At 34.5% G+C, this 25,207-nt stretch overlaps 1 protein-coding gene across 2 annotated transcripts in view; it reads left to right on the top strand.

The window, feature by feature from the left end:
• Positions 1-25,207, top strand: part of LOC141456057 (opioid-binding protein/cell adhesion molecule homolog) — an 869,090-nt gene that overhangs the window by 777,321 nt on the left and 66,562 nt on the right. For both annotated transcript variants that reach the window (XM_074131654.1, XM_074131655.1), the window contains one exon: positions 10,032-10,206. In XM_074131654.1, the coding sequence (XP_073987755.1) occupies positions 10,032-10,206 (175 nt within the window). The remainder of the gene's footprint in view (positions 1-10,031; positions 10,207-25,207) is intronic.

Genomic DNA, 25,207 nt, shown 5'->3' on the forward strand with positions numbered 1-25,207 from the left:
AAATAAAAATTAGATGTCAAAAATCAATAAATAATTCATTACAACAAATACCAAAATATTTAATTGGCTGTATAGTGTACAAATAATTTCATGTTAAAAATATCTTAGTGTAATTTCATAAAGAAAGATTCAAAATCTCTTGAATGCAGACTGAAACAAATCATCGCAATACAGTTCCATTTCTGTAACTGAACATAAAGAAAGATAACGAATATGTTAAGTAAAAGTGAAGCGGAAAGGCTGAGTTACAAGTTGAAACACCGTTCATCTGAAACTTCTTATTCCTCCTTGTCAAGTTGTTTGCTTCTAGCAAAAGGTTTTGTAAGTCACTTATCTTACATTAAGTTGTTGAAAGCTTGGTTTTTGAGCTGCATTGCCATGTTTCTGTGTTGAACAGGTTTCTTGCCTTCCAACAGAGTATTGGTATGACAGTAAGATATGTAGAACTGTTGTAAAATAACTTTCTTCATTATATAGAATGAAACACAAACAATGTGAAGTTTGCCATATTATTGAAGATAGAATAACCAATTATTGTTAAACTCGAAACTCTCTATTGGTTTCTCTTTGCCAAATTTCGTTATTGATTAGAACGCTGCCAACTTTTCCAAACATTTCTTAGCGAGCTAAATATCGGTTACATTTATTATCATTTTGTCTGTTGAATGTGACTACGTAATGGGTTATGGTAAAGCGACATATTGAGTTACTACAAAGGCAGTTACAGATTAAGTTGATACAAACTTTAACATAAAATAAAAAGTAAAAATAAACTCAGATAAATTCTGTTTTGGAAATTAGATTATAATGGATGCAGTTTCTTCCTGAGTTATTAATCTTCATAGCTCAATGTTCGGTGATGGACAATGTTAACAGTAACAACAGAACTTTGCCCATAGGTCGGCTGTGCTTTGTGTGCCAGAGACATCAGCAAAGCGTTTCTTTTTGTTTTATATTTTTAATGAGTCTTAACTCATCCACCTAAGAGACTCGATAGTAGTACAGACGAATCTACAAAAATTTGAAAGAGGAAACAAGCTAATATTTTCATGAACAGTCAGTATTGATCAAATATCCTCAAACTAATTTATCGTAAGATATGTAGCAGTTTTTTTCTTCTTTGCACTCATTTCAGAAAACGATTGATGCTGCCACATAGAGAAATCTCCCAACTACAAAGTATAATAAGGTATCTAACCTTAAGGAAGGTACATAGATCTGGCACAATCAGTCCATTCAGAGAACATTCGCACTTACAGTGTCTTCTCACTGTATTCCAGATCTCCGGATAGTGTTCACTCGATACAGACAATACTGTCTTTTACAGGGCAAATCATAGGAAGATTCTGCGACAGAATCACAGTGCACTAACCACTATATTATTCCTGTCCTTTACTAGCAGAATAGCTAACCTGACTCTGACTCTTATTAGGTTTTCTGCAACCTATTTGTGTTGTTAGCTATAGATGAGGTTGATGATGAGGATAGCCACGAAAAGGAGATTTAAGTAGCCTATTAATTCACAGACACATGCAAAATCTTAGATTGATTAGGAAGGCTGCGGAGCTAAATAGAATAAAAAGATCGAATTACTGATAAAGAGTTTTATGACTGGCATTAACACTAAGGACGGAGAAATTACAATATCTTTCTAGAATGAACTAAATATAAACTATTTCTAAAAGAATGGGCTAAACTGAACGACTTATAAACTCTTTGCTGGTAAAGAGAGAGTAGGAATGAATCCTAAGGGTACGTTCACAACGGAGCTGAGAGCATAGATGATAGCGGAGATGATAGCAGTGATGCATCAGCGCTTATAGAATAACCTAGTACATTCTTATGTGAGCGTGCACAACGAAGCTTCGACTAGTGACTCATACTTGCTGCTATAAACGAGCATAGATGATAGAATTGAATTTTTCATTTTTCTGCTAGCTGAACTCCAGTATCGGAGCTTCAAAATGGACGTCGAAAAATTATTTAGTGCTGTCTTTACTCATTATTTTTTATTATTTACTTTTAAACAATATTTTGTTTTTTAAATCGTGCTTACATTTATTTTCATGTGTATTTATTTGTTTTTTTTTCAATAAAATCATTACTTACCTAAGAGTAATCACTAGTTTTTCTTCTATGGTTATAGGATTTCCATGACAATTTTTCCAAAGTTTTCTTAATTTTGACCTTATTTTTTCTAAAATATAGTCGAATGTGGGTGGACCCATCCTCACATATTCAAAAAAACGATCCGAATAATTTCTAAGTTCCTTATATAAATAGTGAAATTCGCCCAAAGTACTTCGTTTTTTATTTATGGTATGTACATGATATTTTCTAAAGCGTTTTTTCTTTAAAATATACTTTTTTGTTGCTGCTGAACATAAAAACTCTTCTTCACTTCTCGGACATGTTGCATGTATCACAGCTCTGTTGTGCACACTAATCAGCGATTATATTTTACTCTATCAGTTATCATCTCTGCTATCATCTATACTCACAGCTCCGTTGTAAACGTACCCTAAGAGAGTGAATGCAATGCCAGATTGCGATTGAGTGTCCTGAGCGGTGGTCTGGCGTCCTCATATACGATTGATTCTGCACTGAGCCCACCTTGCTTATTAATTCTTTAAATCTTTCACAGCCACTTTTTCCAACCATTGAAAATCCTAATTCTTCGCCACTACATGTGCAAACAGAAAATCCATTACTTAGTGAATGTTTCTTATTAGCCAATCTTCGAACTAGATGGTTTTAGGGAAATTACTTCGAAGAAAGGTCTCTCTTTTGGAAAATTGATGCCATCTAGAAGTTAGCGCTTAGTCTTCTTTTTTGACACATCATGCCCATATCGCTGAACTTAGAAGGAAAATAATTACTTTGTTCAATTATTTTTCCTTGAGAATTTTGATGTATTATTCTAAATTACTTGATATTATCCAGGTAAGCCTTAAATAGGATCAAGTTAAATGATTTACTTCTTCAACTTGTTTTTCCCCTCCTTCTTCCGCAGCTCTCTCTTTCAGCGTGAAACCCATAGAAATGTAAACAAGAGGCCGTATTTTTATCACATCAGAAACTTATCAGTAATCTCTTTAAAAATTTTTAATTAATTCAAACAATAGGGGGTCTTCTTTGTTTGTTCTCCGTTATCTATCTCTTTCTCTCCCAACTAATATAGGGTTAAGCCCCATTTTAATGCATTTAATTGTTTTTAGTAATTAAATGGAGCCAAAAAAAATGCTTTCTTAATTACACAGACGCTTAAACGAACCGAAATACTATCTGGACCAACGCTATACTTCACCGAAAAAGGTTCCTTTAACAAAAAATGACCGACACCTGCTTAGAAAATTACAAAAACATCTACTTAGAACAGTTTATGCAATAAATATATGCAAACATAGTTTAAAATAAAAAAAAATTAAGTGAACTACAGAACGGGCGATTCGCCGGAGGTTGTTTATTCGATGAATTTAAGAAATCACCTTATTGAAATTAAATTAAAGGAGAATCAAAAAAAAAAAAAAAGAGAAAAGATGAGTTAATAAATTTTACAAATAATAATTATGAATAAATTCAAATAAACATACAAATTAGAATAACAAAATGTTCCAAACCAAAACAGTCCTGTAACACTACGGTGACCATTCGTACTATTTTTGGCAGGACAGTACTGTTTTTTAAGACGCTGTCTTTTTTTTTTAAGCATAAATGTCCTGTTTTTTTATTTATTTGTACTGTTTTTCAATGAAATTTAAATTTTACTCAAATTTAATTTTTGAATGCAAAAATATAGTATAAATGTATAATAATTAAGTTCGCAAATAATCGTTTAAAAAAAAAAATTCCGTGTACATTAACTTTGGACGAACCTTTAGCGTAAAATACAACCTGTTTTACCGATAGAGTAGGCTAGTCGACTAGTGTAAACATCGATCGCTAAACGTCATGTAAAAACTAATAATAAACTAACCTATACTAGTATATGGCCATTGTTTTGTAATAACCGATCTCGTGTTAATAAACGTATAATTATTTTTTATAGGTTTTTTTTTGCTCCTTGTCCTGTTTTTTGATACAAAAATAATGGTCACCGTAAGTAACACAGACTAAGCCACCGATACAAAATTACTACGTTTTAGGAATTAAACAAAACTGCACAGCCATCAAGATAGCAAATATTTATTTTTAAGGCTCATTTAGTTGAGCAGTCGGTAGATAAGTACAAAATATTTTTAAACATTTCAAAAGTTACTAAAGACAAAAAAAAAACTGTATAGAAAAGTTTAGTAAAGAGCCTTCACATTCTTACAATTAACGAGTTTTGACTCTTTTATAAAGATTAATGTCTTCATGAGTTGTTTTTAATTTAATTACTAAGTAAATTAAAAGTATAATTAAACTTGATTTAAAATTTAAATTGATTCTTTAAAATTGTTCTACAAATTATTCTTTGTCTTATTTAGTACTCAAATCTACCTTTAGTGAATTTACCAACCCAAATCTCAAGAATGTCTGTATCCAACAGATAGCCGGAATATTGTCTTAAATATTTATCTTCCGCTGTTATTACATCATCAAGAATCTGAACCCTACAGAGCTTCATGGTCTGCTCGTTCCTGATGTATTACACAGCTCAGACATAATACTCTTATTATATTTATTAGCTGAAACAGCTTTCCCGGATTGTTGATGCTCTTTCCAAAGCCATTGCTAAGAGTTGGTTGCTACGGTGCGATACCGAGAGGAGATACTCATAAGTAAGGAACGGATTTTTATGTATTTAAAAATGCCAAATATTTAATTAAAATATGCATTTATTTTCGTCAATTATGTGGAAAATATGTGATTTTCTTAAAATATTTGCTGGAATATTTAAGTAAAATGGACATTTTTTTTATGAAAATGGATTTTTTTTTGGGGGGGGGCAAGTTATAATTATTTATACAAGAAAAGAACATTTTTACAATTATAAATAAGTTTGTGGAAAGGGATATCTGCTCTAACAAAAACCCGACACAGATCTGTACTCAGAGTAGACTTATTTGATGATGGAGATGTAAGGAAAACTTGATAGGACGTCCTCTCTTTCTTTCTGTTTTTATTCTCTATGTGCGATCCGGTGGCAATATGTTGGGTGACTTGGAAACGTTGAGAGCAAGAAACGCGCTTGTCACAAGCTGTGCAGTACAAAATGTCTCCATCACTTCGAAAAAGTTCTGCTGGAAACTCGCGAAGATATTTAGCAACCAGTTGTTTGTTTGAGGCCGATGTTCGTGGCATTTCACCCAAAAAAAGAATACACTAAGTGACCGAACGAAATGAATTGGACACTTCAACGGACGAGCTGAAAGAACAGACAACGTCAGACAACTTCAAAGAATTAACAAGTGCCCGTCACTGTTTAGCAGCATTCTGTGTAAATTACAATAACCATTGTACGCACTGTGATTCACAGCCCTGCAGTCTGTGGTTCACATTTCCTGTCAACCACCTCCCAATTATGAAAATATGCCCAAAATGAAAAATATGAAAAAATATGTACATATTTTAATTAAATATGTAGAAATATTTATTTATTTTAATCAAATATGTATAAATATGCGATAATATCCAAATATGTGGAAATATGTGAAATAAAAGTAGGCTCAAACGGCTTAAAAAGTGTCAGTATGAATACTTCTAGTTGAAAAACGTCTGTAAATTGCCTAGAAAAAAATATGTAAATACATACGAATCCGTTCCCTACTCATAAGACATGTTGGATGCTCCATTTCTAGCTAGTTGACCAACATTCTTCATTACAACTGATGCCAGTATGATTCGGCACTCAAACATTTTTGTTTTTCTGATTAGTGAGATTACAAAAATTAATGGGTCTTATAAAGCTATATAATGTTATGAAGACAGAAATTACGCTGCTGATTGAGAATATGAGCCAGGATGATGGCAATGCAATGTTCAGCCCGCTTCCTTTCCTATGTAAGCTATGTAAAAAGTTTAAGCTAGCCCCCTAGCTAAAAAACTGGCGAAGCCCATGTTTCTCGTTATTTCTCAAGAAATACATTTATTTATTTAGTCATCACGGTAGCCGAGCGGTTAAAGACGAGACCTGCAGAGCCTGCAAGTATTGTGGAGGTACTGGGTTCTATTCTCGCCAGGTCTAAAGCATTGGATTTTATTTGATGTTTTAATATGAGAACTTTCGTAGTAAATTATGTTAGCTAATCGTCTCCGTCCAAGAAACCTAATTGGTAGTTGGACATAAGGCCTAAAAAAATACGCATTACTTTTTACTTTTACATTTATTTACTTTGGTAATTAGAGAGAGTCTACATGGAATAAACATGATAAACCATTTTTGTACAAGAACATATTTGGCATTAATCCTATAATAATTGAGTTGATTAATATGCAGGCTATAACTAAGTGGCAGTTGAGTTTCACAATAAAGCTGTAGGGAATGTAGAATACAAAGTTTTCAGATGTGACTGTACAGGTGAGTACCCTGGAGGGTGATCCTCTAACCGTGTTAGATATAAACAAGCTTTAGTTTATTAATTAAGTGTTTAATGAACCACCTCGGGCCCTGCTAATGAGAAAGGTGGCAAAAAAATGAGCATCAAAACGACCTTTCGCTTTAATTCAAAAGAACAGACCCGAAATAATACCGTACTTTATATTTAAATTTTTTTAAATACCAGTAATTTACAAGAAGGGCATTTATTTGTTTATTTCTCTTTGTAAATTATAAATGTTTAAATTATTTACCCTTTAGAAACGGTGAATTATTTATTTACTTGAACCGAAGTAAATTATTAAAACATTTGAATCAAGTATTCATTCCTCTTTCTTTTTTTTCAACAATCGATTATCATGAATCGTATCGAATTAACTCCTATAAATTACTGCAGAAGTTCAGTTAAGGAGTGTATACTTGTCGCTTATCAGAGTGTATTCAACATAATTTTTTTTTATACATACGAGGTGTGTTCAAAAAGTAACGGGAATTTTTAAATTTCGCGGGTTTGGAGAGTCTGATTGTAAATTTTTTTTTTTTATTATGTTGGTACACATGCCCCTGAAGTACGATAAAATTTTCAGTAATATTCATTGTTTACTTCTTAAGTGGCAGCCGTTAAGGTTAGACGTGTTTTTCGAGCTTGGCGATTTTTGTTTGTTAAAAAAAATGGATCAAAGAATTTGTATTAAATTTTGCGTAAAAAATGAAATAAAGTGTAATAAAGTGTGTGAAATGTTAATAAAGGCATATGGTGAGTCTGCTATGAGTAAAACAAGGATTTACGAGTGGTATAAGCGTTTCCAAGATGGCCGCGAAAACGTTGAAGATGACGAACGACCTGGACGTCCAAGCACATCAACAACCGATGAAAACGTGAAAAAAGTGAAAGAAATGGTTATGAACGATCGCCGAATCACAATCAGAGAAGTCGCTGATGATGTTGCCATATCAATTGGCTCATGCCATGAAATTTTTTCGGATGTTTTGGGTATGAAACGTGTGGCAGCAAAATTTGTTCCAAAATTGTTGAATTTCGAACAAAAACAGCGGAGAATGGAAGTTGCTCAAGAGTCACTCAATGAAGTCGACACGATGCGGATCTACTGAAACGTGTTATAACAGGTGACGAAACATGGGTTTACGGATATGATGTCGAAACTAAGGCTCAATCGTCCCAGTGGAGGCATTCTGGATCGCCAAGACCGAAAAAGGCTCGACAAGTGCGGTCGAATGTGAAGGTTATGCTCACTGTGTTCTTCGATTTTAATGGCATAGTGCATCATGAATTCTTGCCACAAGGTCAAACAATCAATAAGGAGTACTACCTACAAGTTCAACGCCGTTTGCGTGAAGCAATCCGAAAAAAACGCCCGGATTTGTGGCAAAACAATTCATGGATTTTGCACCACGATAATGCACCTGCTCATACTTCATTGCTTGTTCGTGAATTTTTGGCCAAAAACAAAACTTTAACGATGCCCCAGCCTCCATATTCGCCAGACATGGCTCCATGTGACTTTTTTCTATTTCCAAACATAAAGAGAACATTAAAAGGCCGTCGTTTTACAAGCATAGATGACATTAAAAGCGAATCGCTGAAAGAGCTGAAAGCTATCGCAAAGATCGAGTTTCAGAAGTGTTTCGAGGATTGGAAAAAGCGCTGGCACAAGTGTATTGTATGCGAAGGGGACTACTTTGAAGGCGACAATATTAATGTAGATGAATAAATAAATATTTTTTTCAAAAAACGAAAATTCCCGTTACTTTTTGAACACACCTCGTACATGGTGACCAGAGTTATATGCTCCACTTTTTTTTTATAAAAAAACGGCGGGGAATTTGGAAAAAATATATAACACGTATTTAATCTAGTTTATTTTCAGTGATAGACCCATTTTTTTAAACCCCAATATCCCGAGATACAGCATCCAACTTTTTTTTCCCCTAATGGAACATTATATTTATTTTACATATTTTTATGTATTGTACTTGAGCTCCTAAAATAACAAATAATTTTTTTTTTTTGAATCGGTTAGGTTTTTCAAAAGTTGTGGTAATTTAAAATATGCAAAACAAATTTCAGTATGTCAAAATTACCTTATTTTTTTTAAAAAAAAGCTTTCAAACCGGGTAGGCAAGCCAAAACTCTGGACTCCCACGCTTTGCTTGTAGCGGCACTTATAGTGGCGAAGTCAAGATCTAGGCAGGCTAGAGTTATTCGACGTTCAGGTTGTTTTTTCTACAAACGTTTGGTGTAGATGATTTTTGGTGAATATCGAGGTGCGGTCTTAAATAAAACAACTTTTTTTGCTTTATACCATCGTTTTGGTAATTTTTACTACCTTCTTCAGGGTATTATAAAAAAAAATTTGTGAAGTTCAATGTAGAGCTACGAGTATATCATCATAACTGTTGTACTCTGGTTGTAACTGGTGTACTGAATACTGATTTACTCGTAGCTCTACATTGAACTTCACAAAAAAAATTTTATAATACCCTGAAGGCTTGCCTATCCGTTGATGGTGTCCAGTTTGAACAGCTTCTTTAAAAAAAATTAAACTGAAATTTGTTTTTCATAATTTAAATTACCATAACTTTTGAAAAACCTAACCGATTTATAAAAAAAATATTTTATTTTATTATTTTTTTTAGGAGCTCAAAAGTACTATAAAAATATGCAAAAAAAAAAATGTAACGTTCCATTTGAAAAAAAAGTTGGATGCTGTATCTCGGGATATTGGGGTTTAAAAAAATGGGTCAATCACTGAAAATAAACTAGACTAAAAATGATGAAATACGTGTTTTCTATTTTTTCGAAATTTCCCGCCGTTTTAAAAAATATATAACTCTGGGTCACCTTAGTCCAGAATTGTCCTAGTGGTCTAAGTCGAGATACGTACTTAGGGTCCATCTTTCTTTCGGGGTCTACCAAGGCTATCTTTCAACCTCCATGGAATCTATTCAAATATAACTTAATTCCAATTTTTAGATTTATAGATTATGTTTAGAATTACTGTGGAGCAAGTGCTCCACCATATATACAAATGTTTATCATTAATTTTGATTTGTTTAATCATTAATTTTTGTTTTTGTTAATCTTGTCTTATACAAGGAATTTCCTTGCATAATGTGCGATATATGATGACTTTTTTTATAGCTTATTACTTGAAAACTTATATTTTCCGAGGAGTATGGGATACAGCGACTGAAACCCCTTTCCTGTCTTTGTAGATGCACCAAATATATGTGCATTAAGGGTACCATATGTGTACCATATAGAGGGAAAAAATAACTAGAGTGAAATTCTATGTACGGATGTATATAGAACACATAGTTCCATTAATTTACGTATATTTACAAATATCCATTAGCAAGTTTTTCCTTAACTTGCATTTTTAAATTATATTTTGCCTTGTCACTATATTCACATCCCATGTTAATCTAGGTCGGTTTTAAAAGGTTTCTTATAAAAACATACGAATATATTTCATATTTTGTGTTTTAGGTAAAGTGGTTTAGATCGACTTTGAGGTTGGAGCCGACAGAATTGCACAGAGTCGAGACACGGGGTAGCAGACATTCGCTGATATTCAGTTCCGTCCAAAAAGAAGATTTCGCCAACTACACCTGCCAAGCGGATAATGCACAAGGCAAAACTAGGCAACATGTAGTCCTCTCTGGTAAGTCTGTTTTAGGGTTTTTTTATTTTTGTTTTAATGATTTAAGGCACGTCAACATATGTGGTTATTGGCGACCGAAGCTTTTTTCAGTGCACTGCTGGCCTCCGGACAGTGTTCTCTCGTTCCAGACAAACACTGTCCATCACCGGACGGTGAGCTGTAAGAAGCTCCTAGAAAGAAAAAATTACTATTATTATTATTATTATTATCCTAGAAGCTCCTAGACAGAGAAAAACTAAGGGCCAGCAGCTGGATTCGAACCCGGGTCCTCCGCGTGGGAATCCAATACGCTAACCGCATAACTTATCCCTTACCTGGTAAATATTATTATTAGTTCTCTGCAGTGGTTGATTTAGAGATTTAAATTATCCTATTTTCATTTATTTCTCTTGAAAGTAAATCTTTTAAAAGAAAACTCATCCTTTTAAGAAGCCTACCTTGAATTTTAGTTTTATGCACTTATATTCGTTTGCGCCCTAAATATATATATTCACCCAAAAAAACAAATCTCCCTGCAAAAACGAAATGAAACTTAGAAACCATGCAAAGCTTCTTAATAGAACCTCTCCACAATAATTTGCTATTTATGGGAATGCATCCACTTATATTTTAGTCGGAGCCTTACTTCTTCTCAAGGATCTCTAATTGCAACAGAAACTCCTCCCATCGAGCAGTATCTTTTGAAGTTAGAGTGGACCACATATTCAAGGATATGATGGATCAAAAATTCATCGCATTGCCCCTTTAGGTATTCCACCATAAAAACACAAACAATGCTTAGTTTGACTCCTCCAAAATTCGAATCCAGATAAGAAAAAAAAAGTCACAATAAAAAAGTAACTGTATAAAATTTATAAGTAAAAGTGTAACAGGAGAATTAAAGACCAGGACATCTTACCCTTTTCGGCTCACTAGCTAACCAATGAGACCCTCTCTGGCTAACTTGACTCCCGCTTCAACCTAAACGTTTTTATTTATTATGTTGTCCGCTTTTACTTCATTTTATTATTTATTTTTGTTTTAATTATAACTTTGGTCGATGATTTTTGCAGCCCAAATATATTGTAGCAATATCATTTCTATTAGTGACGTTCCTTTTTAAGCATTGAACAGGACAATCCAGTCCAATCTTCAGTTTCTTCGCTCATTATTGACTGAATGAGTTGTTGCTAATTCCTTTTCCTTCCCATCATCACAATTCTTTAATCGAAACTTTCAACTTCAGACCAGACAAAAAAAAGTTTCAGAAAACGAACTTTTAATTATTAAAAGTCATTTACAAAATGAAACCAAAATTTACTCAGTCTCAGAACTGTATTCGCCATTTTTCTATATCACTACTAATAAGGTAATATTAGTGATACAATCTTTTTACAGAAAAAAAAATTAAAAATTATTCCGATGGCATTTCTTAGAATTTTATATAGCTTTGTTTCCAAATAAAAGAATTCAAAAAAGGTTATTTTCAGGGAATAACAAGTAGTCAACCTTTTAATTAAACGAGTCCTGTTTTCCCCCTTTGTACTTCTATCACTCAAACAGGAGAATTTCAAGAATTTAACAATGGCATTCTTTATCATTTTTATCTCTAAATAAAAGTATGTTTCTAAGTTTAAATGTTGTGGTGAAAATGGAAAACGTAGAATGTGATAAGTATGGCCAACCTTCCTTTGAGACCCTCTTTTGAAGAGTGGGTTAAGTTAAAATGGAATGTGTAGTTAGTATTGTTCACTTCAAAAAACTCGGAAGCTAATCGATATGTTTATGATCGAAGAATACTGACCGGATGATGCGAAGAAATTTTAATTAATTATATTCTTCTTTGTGGAGTGGCTGGTGTTGGTGGAAGAACTGGTGGAGATGATGGACTGTTCTGGTGTAATTGTGACATAAGTTGTCCAAACCACACGCCACCATCATAGAATCAAGAATAGAGTCCACAGCTGTTTGGACGAGGTATGGCTATTAGTTTATACCTTAGCATTTAACAGAAGGAAGACGGCGGGAGAAAAAGGATATATTATGAGAAGTGCTAACTCGATCTCAAGCAGAAGAACTGACAGGAATTTGGAGACATCGGATGCACGGAGTTTAGAGGCCTGATGCTCGGGCGTAGAGAAGTAATGCCAATACTCACATCTGTTTCGTACAGGCCGGAGTTGACCGACGTCTTTTGGAGAATGATTCCAAAGATATTGCGCTTGAATTGCTCGGTATCAGATGACCGTATAAATGGAACCAAATAAATTTATTATTATTCATTGCCAAATATGAAATGGTGGTACTGAACCCTACAAATAATTGTAGTTAACAATTACAAATACCTAGGAATAAATGTAACACCCTCCTTGAGTTTACAAAGTTATTTCGCTAATAAATTAAAATAGGCTAAATTATGTTTAAATTCAATCTGGAGCAAATTTATTTCAAACGCTGATACAGGTTTTCAAACTAAAGTAAAAATATTGAATTCAGTAACTCGGGCAAGTATCTGTTATGAAGCGCAAGTATGGGGTGGTGCAAGGTATAATGAGGTTGAGAAACTGTTATTATTTTTTATTAAAAAAGTCTTTAGGCTTCCGCTAAATACGCCAAATTATGTTTTGTACCTCGAGACTAAATTGTTTCCTATCTTCCTTTACATTTTAAACTTACATCAGAATTATATATTAAAAGTATTGAATATGCCCAATAGTAGGTACCCTAAAATTCTTCTGAATGAAGTAGTTAAAAATGAGGTATTCTGGTTCAAAGAACAGAGAGAGTTGTGTAAAAGTCATAGTTTGGAAATTGATATAAATGCAAATCTAGAAGATACTTTTACAAACCTAAGAAATGCATTACAGGCAAAATTTAGAGAAAAATGTGTACTCTCCGCTACTACTTCTAACACTTCGGTGATTTATAAAAACTTGAGTTATGATATAAACTACTTAGATAAAAAATTTAAAATAACAGATATAAGTTGGATTTTAAGGGCTTGGGGAGAGCTGCTAAATTGAAATTACAAACGCTATTCCGGCGTTTCTGCAATTTGTTCATTATGTAATAGATCCGAGCAGGAGGATACACTTCACTTTCTGGCGATCTGTCCTATCCTCAGTGAAATAAGGTTCAAATTTTTTAAACAAACCAGACTTTCTAAAGAACAGCTTATAAAGTACTTAAATGGCGCCAATTTTTATTTGTTAATACAATATTGTAAATTGGCTTGGTCATACAGATATAATTTACCTAATTTAATTATTTTGAAATTTATTGCTGCTTTATGTTAAAACCATTTGACGATATCCGTCACGAATCTAAGCATCTATGTAGTTGCAACAATTGATCTGTATGCTGTATCCAGGAACTTAATTAGTTAAATAGCCTCACTTAAAATGCAATAGTATAATTTTCTTTTCTGTCGCAACTGTTCCTGAAAGTTGGCTTAATTTTTGCTTGGCACAACTCTTGCAGACTTAGAAATTATTAGCTTGAAATTTGCACTTACTAAACATCAATTTCCTCTTTAACGAAATTGGCGATAAAAATGTCTGTTTAAGAAGAAATGCAGACTGCAATAAGGATTAGCTTTGTAGGATTAGTCGGTAGCCCGGGTAAAGAAGTGAGCCGGAACATGCACAATACCACCTACGGCTATCATCACTTTATTTGACTAAAATTTTTTCTAGTCACAAATTATTTTAGATTAGAAAAAGATTGAAGTCAGGAGGAATCTAATCTGGAGAATAGCGTGGATATTTTACAATAAACTAACCTTACTATGATTTCATCAGTTATCCCAGTGCCAACAGGGCAGGTGTTTTTTTTAATGAAAATGAAAAACATTTTCATTCCAGCCCTTTTAACACAGTTTTCACATTGAGCTGGTCCAGAAGATTTGCCTAAAATTCACTAGTTATTGAATTAGATAAACAATTAAACAATTATTTCTGCGTTGCAGAAAACACTGATCTTTGTGACAGATGAATTCTTCTTTGCCTATTTTAAATCAAAATCAAATCATGGCTTCCTCATCTATCGGTTTAATTGCTAACGTGAAGTAGTGAACCTTCGTCTTACCGCAGTAACAAATTGGCTTACAAAATCGGTTTGATTCTTTTTAAAACAATCCAAACCAATACTGTGAAATTCACACCAGATTTCGGTCAATTTTCAACAAATGCGGCACCTATTCTTGCATAAAGCTATTTGATATTTAATTCTTGATGCGAAATGTTCCGAACTCTTTCTTCTAATACGAGTATGTGTACGGCCAATTATCTCGTACTTCTTTAATTGCCCTTCGTCCAATATCGTACTATGCATCTTCTCGCAGACCTTTGAACGAGTATAACATGGAGGACATCGATGAAGGTCTTTTGTGTATTCTTCGTCCCATTACATATTATCTCATACAAAAATCTGGCTTAACTGACAGATTATTCTCTAATAATTCAATGTAACTCCCAATCTTCCAATCAGACATTGGGAAATGTCTAGATTCCATTTTGGTCACTGAGTGTACAACTGATTTATCTGTAAACCGTCACACTTCCCCTAACAACCTCGCTGAAGGCGCTGCCATTTCCTCAACTTCTAAGTGAACCTAATCTTGCTGTCCCCTTAATTCAGTCTCCCCTTACTCCCTAGTACTTTGGTTTCAGTAATGGCGCATAAACATTGTCATTGACAAATCTAATTAAATTTAATCTTAAAACAGCAAAAACGTGCACCCACTTTCTACGTAGTACTCGTATGTCTTATTCCATCAGCTAACCGTATGCGGTATCTTGGACTGGTGGACCTGTATCTTGGACAAAAAACATCTGGAGAGACTACTTGAAAAACGCTCGAAACTAACGAACGTTGAAGAATAAGAAACGATTTTATTTTGTCCTTCTTGCTCTGATTTGCACTTACAGACTCGAATTCTACGATAAAGCTAAAAATAACAATACAAAATTGAATACTCGTACCAACTACACAGTCTTAAATTCTTCGCCACATTGTGAACGCTCCCTTCTAGGTTAGTAACAGTAGATCTAAATCTCGCTTTACTTAATTCCACTAAAACTTTTTCTTTAAACATTAATCCTCTTGTAGGAAATCTAAGCAACCAAAATTTTATTCATTCCTCGAAGACGACACTAGCCTTGCGACCATCTAGTCTTTTAACACTTTTCGGGGCACCCTTCCCGCAGGCATCCTCTCCACGTGTCCCAACCATCTCCATCTCCCCTTCTTTATTTGGACGACTATGTCTGGTTCTCCCAACAATTCCATCAATTCGTGGTTCTTCCTGATTTTCCAGTCTTCATTCTCGCACTTCAGGCCAAATATCTTTCTTAATATTTTTCTTTTCCCAAACCCCGAGTATCTTTTCGCTTTCTTTGTTGAGCACCCAGACGTATGTGACGACGGCTCTGATTATGGTTTTATAGGCTATTATCTTAGCCTTGCGGGACAAATCCTTAAACCTCAAAACCTTTTGAATAGCGAAGAGGCATCTGTTTCCTGACGCTATTCTTGCCTTTATTTCTGCGGTTAAGCCATTATTATTTGTAACAAGACTTCTAACTTTGATTACATACAATTACATATCATCTACAATTACCTAATTTAACTTGTTGCGCAGTAATAAGAATTCAATAAAAATTTTAAAAATAATTCTGAATTACTAGATAATAAATAAATTGTAAATGTGAACATATATTACTAATAAAATTCACTTAATCCTGAACTCTTTGGAGGTTACAAAGAGAGGGGAAAAAAAAAATAGGTTCAAAGTTAGAAACTATCATCAAGTTCGCAAGAAGAGTAAGAAGTTCGTCGGGTTTGGCTTGGTTCCTGATAGATGTTAGGATTTTATGAGCCAACTATATAACTGCGGTTATAACTTATCCTTTACTGAATTTTTTTTACCCTTTTTTTGCCTGAACTTAGTTTCTAGGAGGTTGAATTCATGAGAATATAACTCGGCACATTTTCCTGGAATTTAATGACGTAAAAGAAGAAATACGGTCGTTTATTTAAAATGAACAATAAACTTAGTTTTTTCTCATGCAAAAATAAAGAGAGGAAATTTGGGGTCGGGAAGAAATAAATAATATTTATTATTGTCTTTATTTAATTTATTTACAAATTGTTGCACAATTAGGTTTAAAACAAACATTTAGAAAACCTTAAAGTAAACTGAGCTCGTGATAAATCATATCGCAGGTGTAGGCTAGAGTAAACTAAATCGATTGCTATGCTCCACAAACAGTATTAGCAAAAATTGAAATCTAAACACTTAATCAAGGTTGATAAATCGAGATATTTTATTTGACTGTACTAAGACAAAATAAGGTTTGATATAAAATTAATTGTGAACCATGTTTCTAATGATAATGATTGAATAAGACGTAAAGGAGGTGGTAACTATTCTTTTACCTAACAGTACTCGTACCCTCGGGTCGTTTGAAAAGTCCGTGCAAAGTCAGAGAGATAGCACCACTGGCGCGTATCGAGCTTATGTTTAGTTAGTAGCATCTCTTGGAAGAACACACACCAAGTTTCAGCCACATCGCGAGGAAGTCGAGTGATTTTCAAAAAATGGACGAAAAAGAATTTCGTGTGTTGATTAAACACTACTTTATGAAAGGCAAAACGCCTCAGGAGACTAAAGAGAAGCTTGATAAACATTATGGTGACTCCGCACCTTCGATTAGAACAGTTTATAAGTGGTTTCAAAATTTTCGGAGTGGCTATATGGGCACAAGTGACGCTGAACGTTCTGGACGCCCTGTTGAGGTTACTACTCCAGAAATCATTGATAAAATCCATGATATGGTGATGGATGACAGAAGAGTGAAGGTGCATGAGATTGCTAGTGCTGTGGGCATCTCGAATAACGGGTACATAATATTTTGCATCAACATTTGGACATGACAAAGCTATCCGCAAGATGGGTGCCGCGATTGCTCACGCTTGACCAAAAACGAAATCGTGTAAGGACGGTTTGCAGCTGTTCCAGAAGAATCCGCATGACTTTAAGCGTCGTTTCGTCACTGTGGATGAAACATGGATACATCACTACACTCCTGAGACCAAAGAACAATCTAAACAATGGGTTACCAAAGGGGAATCTGCGCCAAAAAAGGCGAAGACCGTTCCTTCGGCCGGAAAGATTATGGCGACTGTCTTTTGGGATTCGCAAGGAATAATCCTCATCGACTATCTGGAAAAGGGTAAAACTATTACAGGTGCATATTATTCATCGTTATTGGACCGTTTGAAAACCGAGCTGCAAGAAAAACGCCCACGATTGGCCCACAAAAAAGTCCTTTTCCATCACGACAACGCACCAGCTCACACCTCAGCAGTTGTGGTCGCAAAATTAATGGAAATAGGGTTCCAACTCGTTTCACATCCCCCTATCCTCCAGATTTGGCTCCCTCGGACTACTATTTGTTCCCCAATATGAAGAAATGGCTGGCGGGAAAAAGATTTTATTCAAAAGAGGAGGTGATTGCAGAAACGAATGGCTATTTTTCAGACTTGGACAAATCCTATTATTCGGAAGGGATCAACAAACTAGAGCAGCGTTGGACGAAGTGTATAAGCCTAAAAGGAGACTATGTTGAAAAATAAAAAAGGTTTACCCCAAAAAATTAAGTAGTTTTTATTTTTGCACGGACTTTTCAAACGACTTTCGTATGACGGACAAGTAACACGCAGCGAAGATGACGACTACTTAAATAATTATTTATTAGCGTAGACGACGAAAGATTCGATATCCTGTTACGCAAAGACTGCACCTTAGATGGTTGGATAATGCGGAGGGTGATTTGTTATGAACGGAAAAACTGTTCTAAAAAACTGTCAGATAGAAATGCAATAATCAGCAGCTGCATTTGGGAAACTTACCTATTCCAAGAATAGAATAAGATTTGTTTTTTTTTTTTACCCGTCAACAATATTTTTTAAACATTATTTCATTAAACTTAGCATGCTTACGGCTTTATATTTTAAACCATCATTTGTGTGAAATCTTTTTATCGAAAAGAAAAACACAGGGTTTATTTTAAGAGGGTTTTTTAGGGATGACAGATGCAATGCTTCCGAATTCGAAGATACTATTGGAGCAACTGTAAGCTGTAGTAAGCGCCAAGAGAAGGTCACTTTAAATTTGTAAGTAGAAGCGGTGTGAATGGTTCCCTTATGAAGCGGTGTGATTTGTCCCGCAAGGTTAAGATAATTGCCTATAAACCATAATCAGACCCATCGTCACATACGCCTGGGTGCTCAGTAAAGAAAGCCAAACAATACTCAGGGTTTGGGAAATGAAAAATATTAAGAAAGATATTTGGCCTGAAGTGCGAGAATGGTCACTGGAAAATATCAAAAGAATCTCGAACTGGTCGAATTGTTGGGAGAACCAGACTTAGTCGCCCAGATAAAGAAGGGGGAGATTGAGATGGTTGGGACACGTGGAGAGGACGCCTGCGGGAAGGGTGCCCCGAAAAGTTTTAAAAGGCTAGATGGTCTCGAGGCTAGTGACGTCTTCGAGGAATGAATAAAATTTTGGTTGCATAGATTTCCTACCAGAGGATTAATGTTCAAAGAAAAGTTTTAGTGGAATCAAGTAAAGCGAGATTTAGATCTACTATTACTAACCTAGAAGGGAGCGTTTACAATGTGGCGAAGAATTGAAAACTGTGTAGTTGGTACGAGTATTCTATTTTGTATTGTTATTTTTAGCTTTTTCATGGAGTTCGAGTCTGTAAGTGCAAATCAGAGCAAGAAGGACAAAATAAAATCGTCTCTTATTCTTCAACGTTCGTTAGTTTCGAGCGTTTTTCAAGTAGTCACTCCAGATGTTTTTTGTCTAAGATACAGTCCATCAGTCCAAGATACCGCATACGGTTAGCTGATGGAGTAAGATAGGCTGAAGAATAAAATTTTTGGTTGTTTCTTTGATTATTTTAAATTCTGATTAACATATTTTTATTAACGTCCAACAAGTATACCTTTACAATTGTTAATCTTCCTGAAAAAGGTTTATCATAACAGACAATGAAGAAACAATAATCATGCAACAGAGAAAGCGGTTCTTGAAAAATAATTAAATAACTAAAAATTAAATGTATCCAGCATTATCCCTTCCTTTATAATAAAGGAAAAGCAAAAACTTGGAATGAAAATCTGCAATTATTCAATTTCACTTTGACTAAAAAGATGTATTGAAATAAAAAAATGTACAACGAATATGCAAGGATAATCGTTTCATTTCAAAATATATCTCTTCAGAAATAGAAAGGTTTTTGAAAGAGGTTGAATAGTAAATTGCTTAGTTGATCTTCTAAGCGACGTCATGCATTTAAGTGTCTGATTTCCCCAGGAATCCTCTCTACTCTCTCTCACTTACCTCACGAGCATTCTCTTTCTCCCAAACTTTATATTTTGTTGGTGTCTTCAGTTTGCTCTCTTGAATTAAAAGATGTTTCTATTCTATTTCCTGAACTTTATTTTTACTAATAAAAGACTGAAAACCTCATCATTAAATTGTATCATTTATAATTTATTAAATTTGACATATTCAGTAAATTCGGAGTCTAAAGTATTGCATCTATTTTGTGTAACAAAGCTCTATTGAGTTACGTAGTTGAGAGATGTAATTGCAGTATGTACGAGGGTCGTTTGAAAAGTCCGTGCCAAAATAAAAACTACTTAATTTTTTGGGGTAAACCTTTTTTATTTCTCAACATAGTCTCCTTTTAGGCTTATACACTTCGTCCAACGCTGCTCTAGTTTGTTGATCCCTTCCGAATAATAGAATTTGTCCAAGTCTGAAAAATAGCCATTCGTTTCTGCAATCACCTCCTCGTTTGAATAAAATCTTTTTCCCGCCAGCCATTTCTTCATATTGGGGAAAAAATAGTAGTCCGAGGGAGCCAAGTCTGGAGAATAGGGGGAATGTGAAACGAGTTGGAACCCTATTTCCATTAATTTTGCGACCACAACTGCTGAGGTGTGAGCTGGTGTGTTGTCGTGATGGAAAAGGACTTTTTTGTGGGCCAATCGTGGGCGTTTTTCTTGCAGCTCGGTTTTCAAACGGTCCAATAACGATGAATAATATGCACCTGTAATAGTTTTACCCTTTTCCAGATAGTCGATGAGGATTATTCCTTGCGAATCCCAAAAGACAGTCGCCATAATCTTTACGGCCGAAGGAACGGTCTTCGCCTTTTTTGGCGCAGATTCCCCCTTGGTAACCCGTTGTTTAGATTGTTCTTTGGTCTCAGGAGTGTAGTGATGTATCCATGTTTCATCCACAGTGACGAAACGACGCTTAAAGTCCTGCGGATTCTTCTGGAACAGCTGCAAACCGTCCTTGCAACACTTCACACGATTTCGTTTTTGGTCAAGCGTGAGCAATCGCGGCACCCATCTTGCGGATAGCTTTGTCATGTCCAAATGTTGATGCAAAATATTATGTACCCGTTCATTCGAGATGCCCACCGCACTAGCAATCTCACGCACCTTCACTCTTCTGTCATCCATCACCATATCATGGATTTTATCAATGATTTCTGGAGTAGTAACCTCAACAGGGCGTCCAGAACGTTCAGCGTCACTTGTGCCCATATTGCCACTCCGAAAATTTTCAAACCACTTATAAACTGTTCTAATCGAAGGTGCAGAGTCACCATAGTGTTTATCAAGCTTCTCTTTAGTCTCCTGAGGCGTTTTGCCTTTCATAAAGTAGTGTTTAATCAACACACGAAATTCTTGTTCGTCCATTTTTTGAAAATCACTCGACTTCCTCGATTCAAACGAATGCCAAACACAAAGAAACAGACCGATCTGGCTGAATCTTGGTGTGTGTTCTTCCAAGAGATGCTACTAACTAAACATAACCTCGATACGCGCCAGTGGTGCTATCTCTCTGACTTTGCACGGACTTTTCAAACGACCCTCGTACGTATGCAATATGTACTTGTATAACATAGTCAACTATTTAAGTGGTTCTACCAGATTCTTTTATTACATTTTTATTTTATTTATTTAATTATTTTCCTCCAGGAGAATCCACCCTTTATCAATTTGTTATTCTTTTAAATCACAGTATTCTTTCAACTAAAACTATTGCCTCTATTGTTAATTGATTGTTCATTGATATCAGCAAAATCTTTGCCCGAATCAATCAAGTTATTTTGATTCAAAAATTTTGGTATCTTTAGCATGATGTCGAATAGGTTTATCTCATTTCTTAATGGAAGATCTCAAAAGGTAAGAATAAAATCCATCGTTTCTGACACTGCATTGCTTTGAATTATTAAGAAACTCAGAAATGTCCTAAATGGTGTTTATTTCTCTTTTAGTTGATTTAGAAAATTTGAAACCAATTATAAGAATTTTTTAAGACTCTTCTATATGCTTTAAGAAAAGGTTGTACCTTAGTAATATTAAATTATTATTATTATTATTAATTTTAAAATAAACAGCAGCTCATATGTACCTAATAATAAGTTACGGCATGTGCTATAAGTACCTTCGGAGCAAACAATAATAGAATTTATTATAACTTATTTAATAAAATTATACTCAGTATAATTTTTTGATCACAACTGATAAGTTTAAACAATTTTTAAGTTCCATAAATTTAAACATCAGATTGAAGAATAAATCATTTTACATTGGCAGTGTGTTAGGTGTGGATATACACCAGAGTGCACCACTTAACAGATTTAACTTGGGCTAACTAGTTATAGAAAATTAAATATGTTATATTTATCTTGGAATTTAGGAAGTATAGAAGCAGAAAAGAAATTAATATGTGTAGTAGTTTTCAATTTAGAAATAGGGCAAATAACAAACGAAATGTAATCATCTTATGCATCCCTTTCCATTATATTGAAATTAATTTTGTTTGCTTTATCTGTACTAATCTTTAAGTTTTATTACCTGTTTATTAGCTTCAATGCAATCAGAATTTATTATTGTTATTGATAATTTGGCAAATAATTTTATAATAAATTTATAATAATCAATTTGAAATATGCTTGCAAAATTGAGACGTTTAACAGCTTCAAAACTTCTTAAGCTTAGGTACCTTCAACTGTTGAGTTTCAGCTAGGTTAAGCCATTATCCTTGGGTCGCTTATTCAGTAATTTTTTCTCTCTCTTCGATTTCACTACAGACGAGTGCCAGATGATACCAGTGCCGTTTTTTCTCTTTTGATAAAGAAGGATTGAATTTTTATCTTGCTCCTTTCTACATCACTAGTGCTGCACGAGACCGAGACGAGGCGAGACTTTATGCAGTCTCGATCTCGGTCTCGGTCTCGGTCGCTCAAATCTCGGTCTCGTCGAGATATCTCGTCTCGGTCTCAGTTTTTTTGAATTTTTGTTTAAATATTAAAAGTGGTTTGCTATTAATAATCTTTTAAAAAAATGTTATTATTTTCTAATAATTATTTTAATTTATATATTGGTAATGAAAATGTGTGTAAAAGAAGACAACTACTTACACTTCAATGCATCATATATTACTATTACTGTTATATATCTTTATATAATTTCAAAAAGATGTTAAAAACGCGCCAAATGAAAGACCAAAATAACATATCTGCCTGCTACAACAAGTCGATTCGTGAAATAAAAAATACACCTCCCAACAAACTTCCCGCTCCATTAGTTACGGCTGTTGGTGAAGATAAAGAATCTGATGATTCACCTTTTGACGACGACGACGACTGCATCAATATTTTTGCACCATTTGCACAAAAATCAGCAAATATCACCGAAGCATGGAAGACAGAAATAATTAATTACACCAAATTAGACCAAGCACCAGTAGACGTTGACATTTTAGAATGGTGGAAAACACTTAAGAATTCCTTCAAAAATTTGTCTAGAATGGCAAAAGATATTTTTAGTACCTGTGCAACTTCAGTGCCATCGGAAAGATTATTTTCGCAAGCTGCGATGATAATGACCAATAGAAGATCTTCTCTAACTTCTGACTCAGTAAAAGCTCTTTTATGTATCAATGCTTGGGCAAAGTGTATCTTAAAAACGAAAATAGTGCGAGACCTGCGAAGCTAATGAGTATTGTGGTGTACTGGGTTCGATTCCCGGTCGTAGGCCTTGGATTTTATTTAATGGTTAGTAGAAGAAATTTACAGTAAAGTATGTTTGCTAGACGCCTCCGTCCACGACACCTAATTGGTAGTTGGACGTTAAGCCCCGCCTGAAAAAATAGGCGATTACTTTACTTTGCTTACTTTACTTATGTAATTCGAAGTCAAATAGATGTAGTAATATTGAACATATATAATAAAATCATAACTTTAAATAATTAATTCAATACCCGTAATGATTATTTATTAATAAAGAACACAATTTTATAATTTTGTAGCTAAAAATTAATATTTGAAAAACCGAGACGAGACCGAGATTTCTCGACGAGATATATATCATGTCTCGATCTCGGTCTCGGTCTCGGTTGCTCAAGTCTCGTCTCGGTCTCGGTACCGAGACCGAGACCAAGACCGAGATTTGTCTCGTTTCTCGTGCAGCACTATACATCACTTCTGATTTTTTTTTGAATATTTTTGTTTTCCACGCGTCAAAGAAATCTTTTTAACTTTTCTAAACCTTTGAGGATAAATTGTTCATTTTTGTGAAAATAATATTGCATGAATGATTTTTTTCATGAGTGTGGAACTGAAGTTCAGTAGTGATTTGTACATCTCTTCGATAATCAGACTGCACTGAAAATAATGAAGTCTGAAAAAGAATTTGACGTGAGGCTGTGCTAAAAGCTCTATATTCTCAAATGGGATTTTTGTCTCTCACAGTCAGTCAGACTCTTTTAAAAACTCAAAATTCTCAAAAAGAGTTCTTGCAGTCAGACTAAAAGCTCTAAATATTCAAAAGGAATTGTGTCATTCTCTGAAAGTTACAATGTGCTAAAAGCTCTAAATTCTCAAAAGGAGTTTGTGTTAATCAACTAACCTGCGTTGAAGGCCCCAAATTCTCAAAAAAGGACTGTATCTCTCATTGGTAGGTTGCGCATAAATTCTTTTATCTCATTACAAAAACTTAGCATTAAGACGCCCTAGGTGGCTGGAAGAAGCAACTTCTTTCTAAGTTACTTTTCTAGTCCGAGTCACCTGATATATTTAGGTAAATAAGGAGGTAGATAGGTTATCCAATTAGGGACTCCCAACTTTTTAGCAGTTTTAAGGTAGATGTCTGGTCTAGCTTCGGATGGTTTCACAGCATTGATCTTTGTGAACGATTTCGAAGGGGTTATTGGCAAAATTGTTGTTTGATCCGGACAAAGCTCTTAGAACTTTAAATCCGGATGCTAATTTGGAATGATAGAGAGTCGGATCGTGGAGCCAAGCCAGCTGAAAAAAAAATGTTGAATGTTCAAAAAGGAATGATATTATGATTGTAACATAACTATAATAACGGATAATTCTTTAGTAAATAACGGTGTGCCTTCTTATTGGTCTTAAACCTGAAGTTGGTTTAGGTCAACCTCATGGTTGAGTAACAATGTCACCGGAATATTTATCTTATCTGAAATAAAAGCGTAACAATACTTAACGTTGATTATACAGGGTGATCCATTTAAAACGCACCAATCAACAATAACTTTTTAGGAAAGCAGAAATTCGAAAAAACCCACGAAGTAAACTATATGTTTTTATTGGTCTAGTTTTCAAATTTTTCACCCCCGATGCTGTATCCTTATTTTTAGCGGATTTACGGCTAAAAACCTGATTGGGGTTCCATAAGGACCACTGGTTTTGACAATGATTATGAAAACTACCTAAAAAAAAAACTGTGAAAAATGACGTTGATCCCGTTTCGATATCCCTAATATTTGTCGAGATATTAAAGATCAAAGTTACAATTTTATCTATTCGTGAACGGTTTTCAGCATTAATTTTCAACCAGAAATACACGTTTTGGGAGGTCCTTTGACTACAAAAATGTTATTTGTGACGCAAAGAAC

Source organism: Rhodnius prolixus, unplaced genomic scaffold, assembly GCF_049639745.1.
Source record: "Rhodnius prolixus isolate KJV_2025 unplaced genomic scaffold, Rpr scaffold_4, whole genome shotgun sequence".
NCBI classification, from domain to species: Eukaryota; Metazoa; Arthropoda; class Insecta; order Hemiptera; family Reduviidae; genus Rhodnius; species Rhodnius prolixus.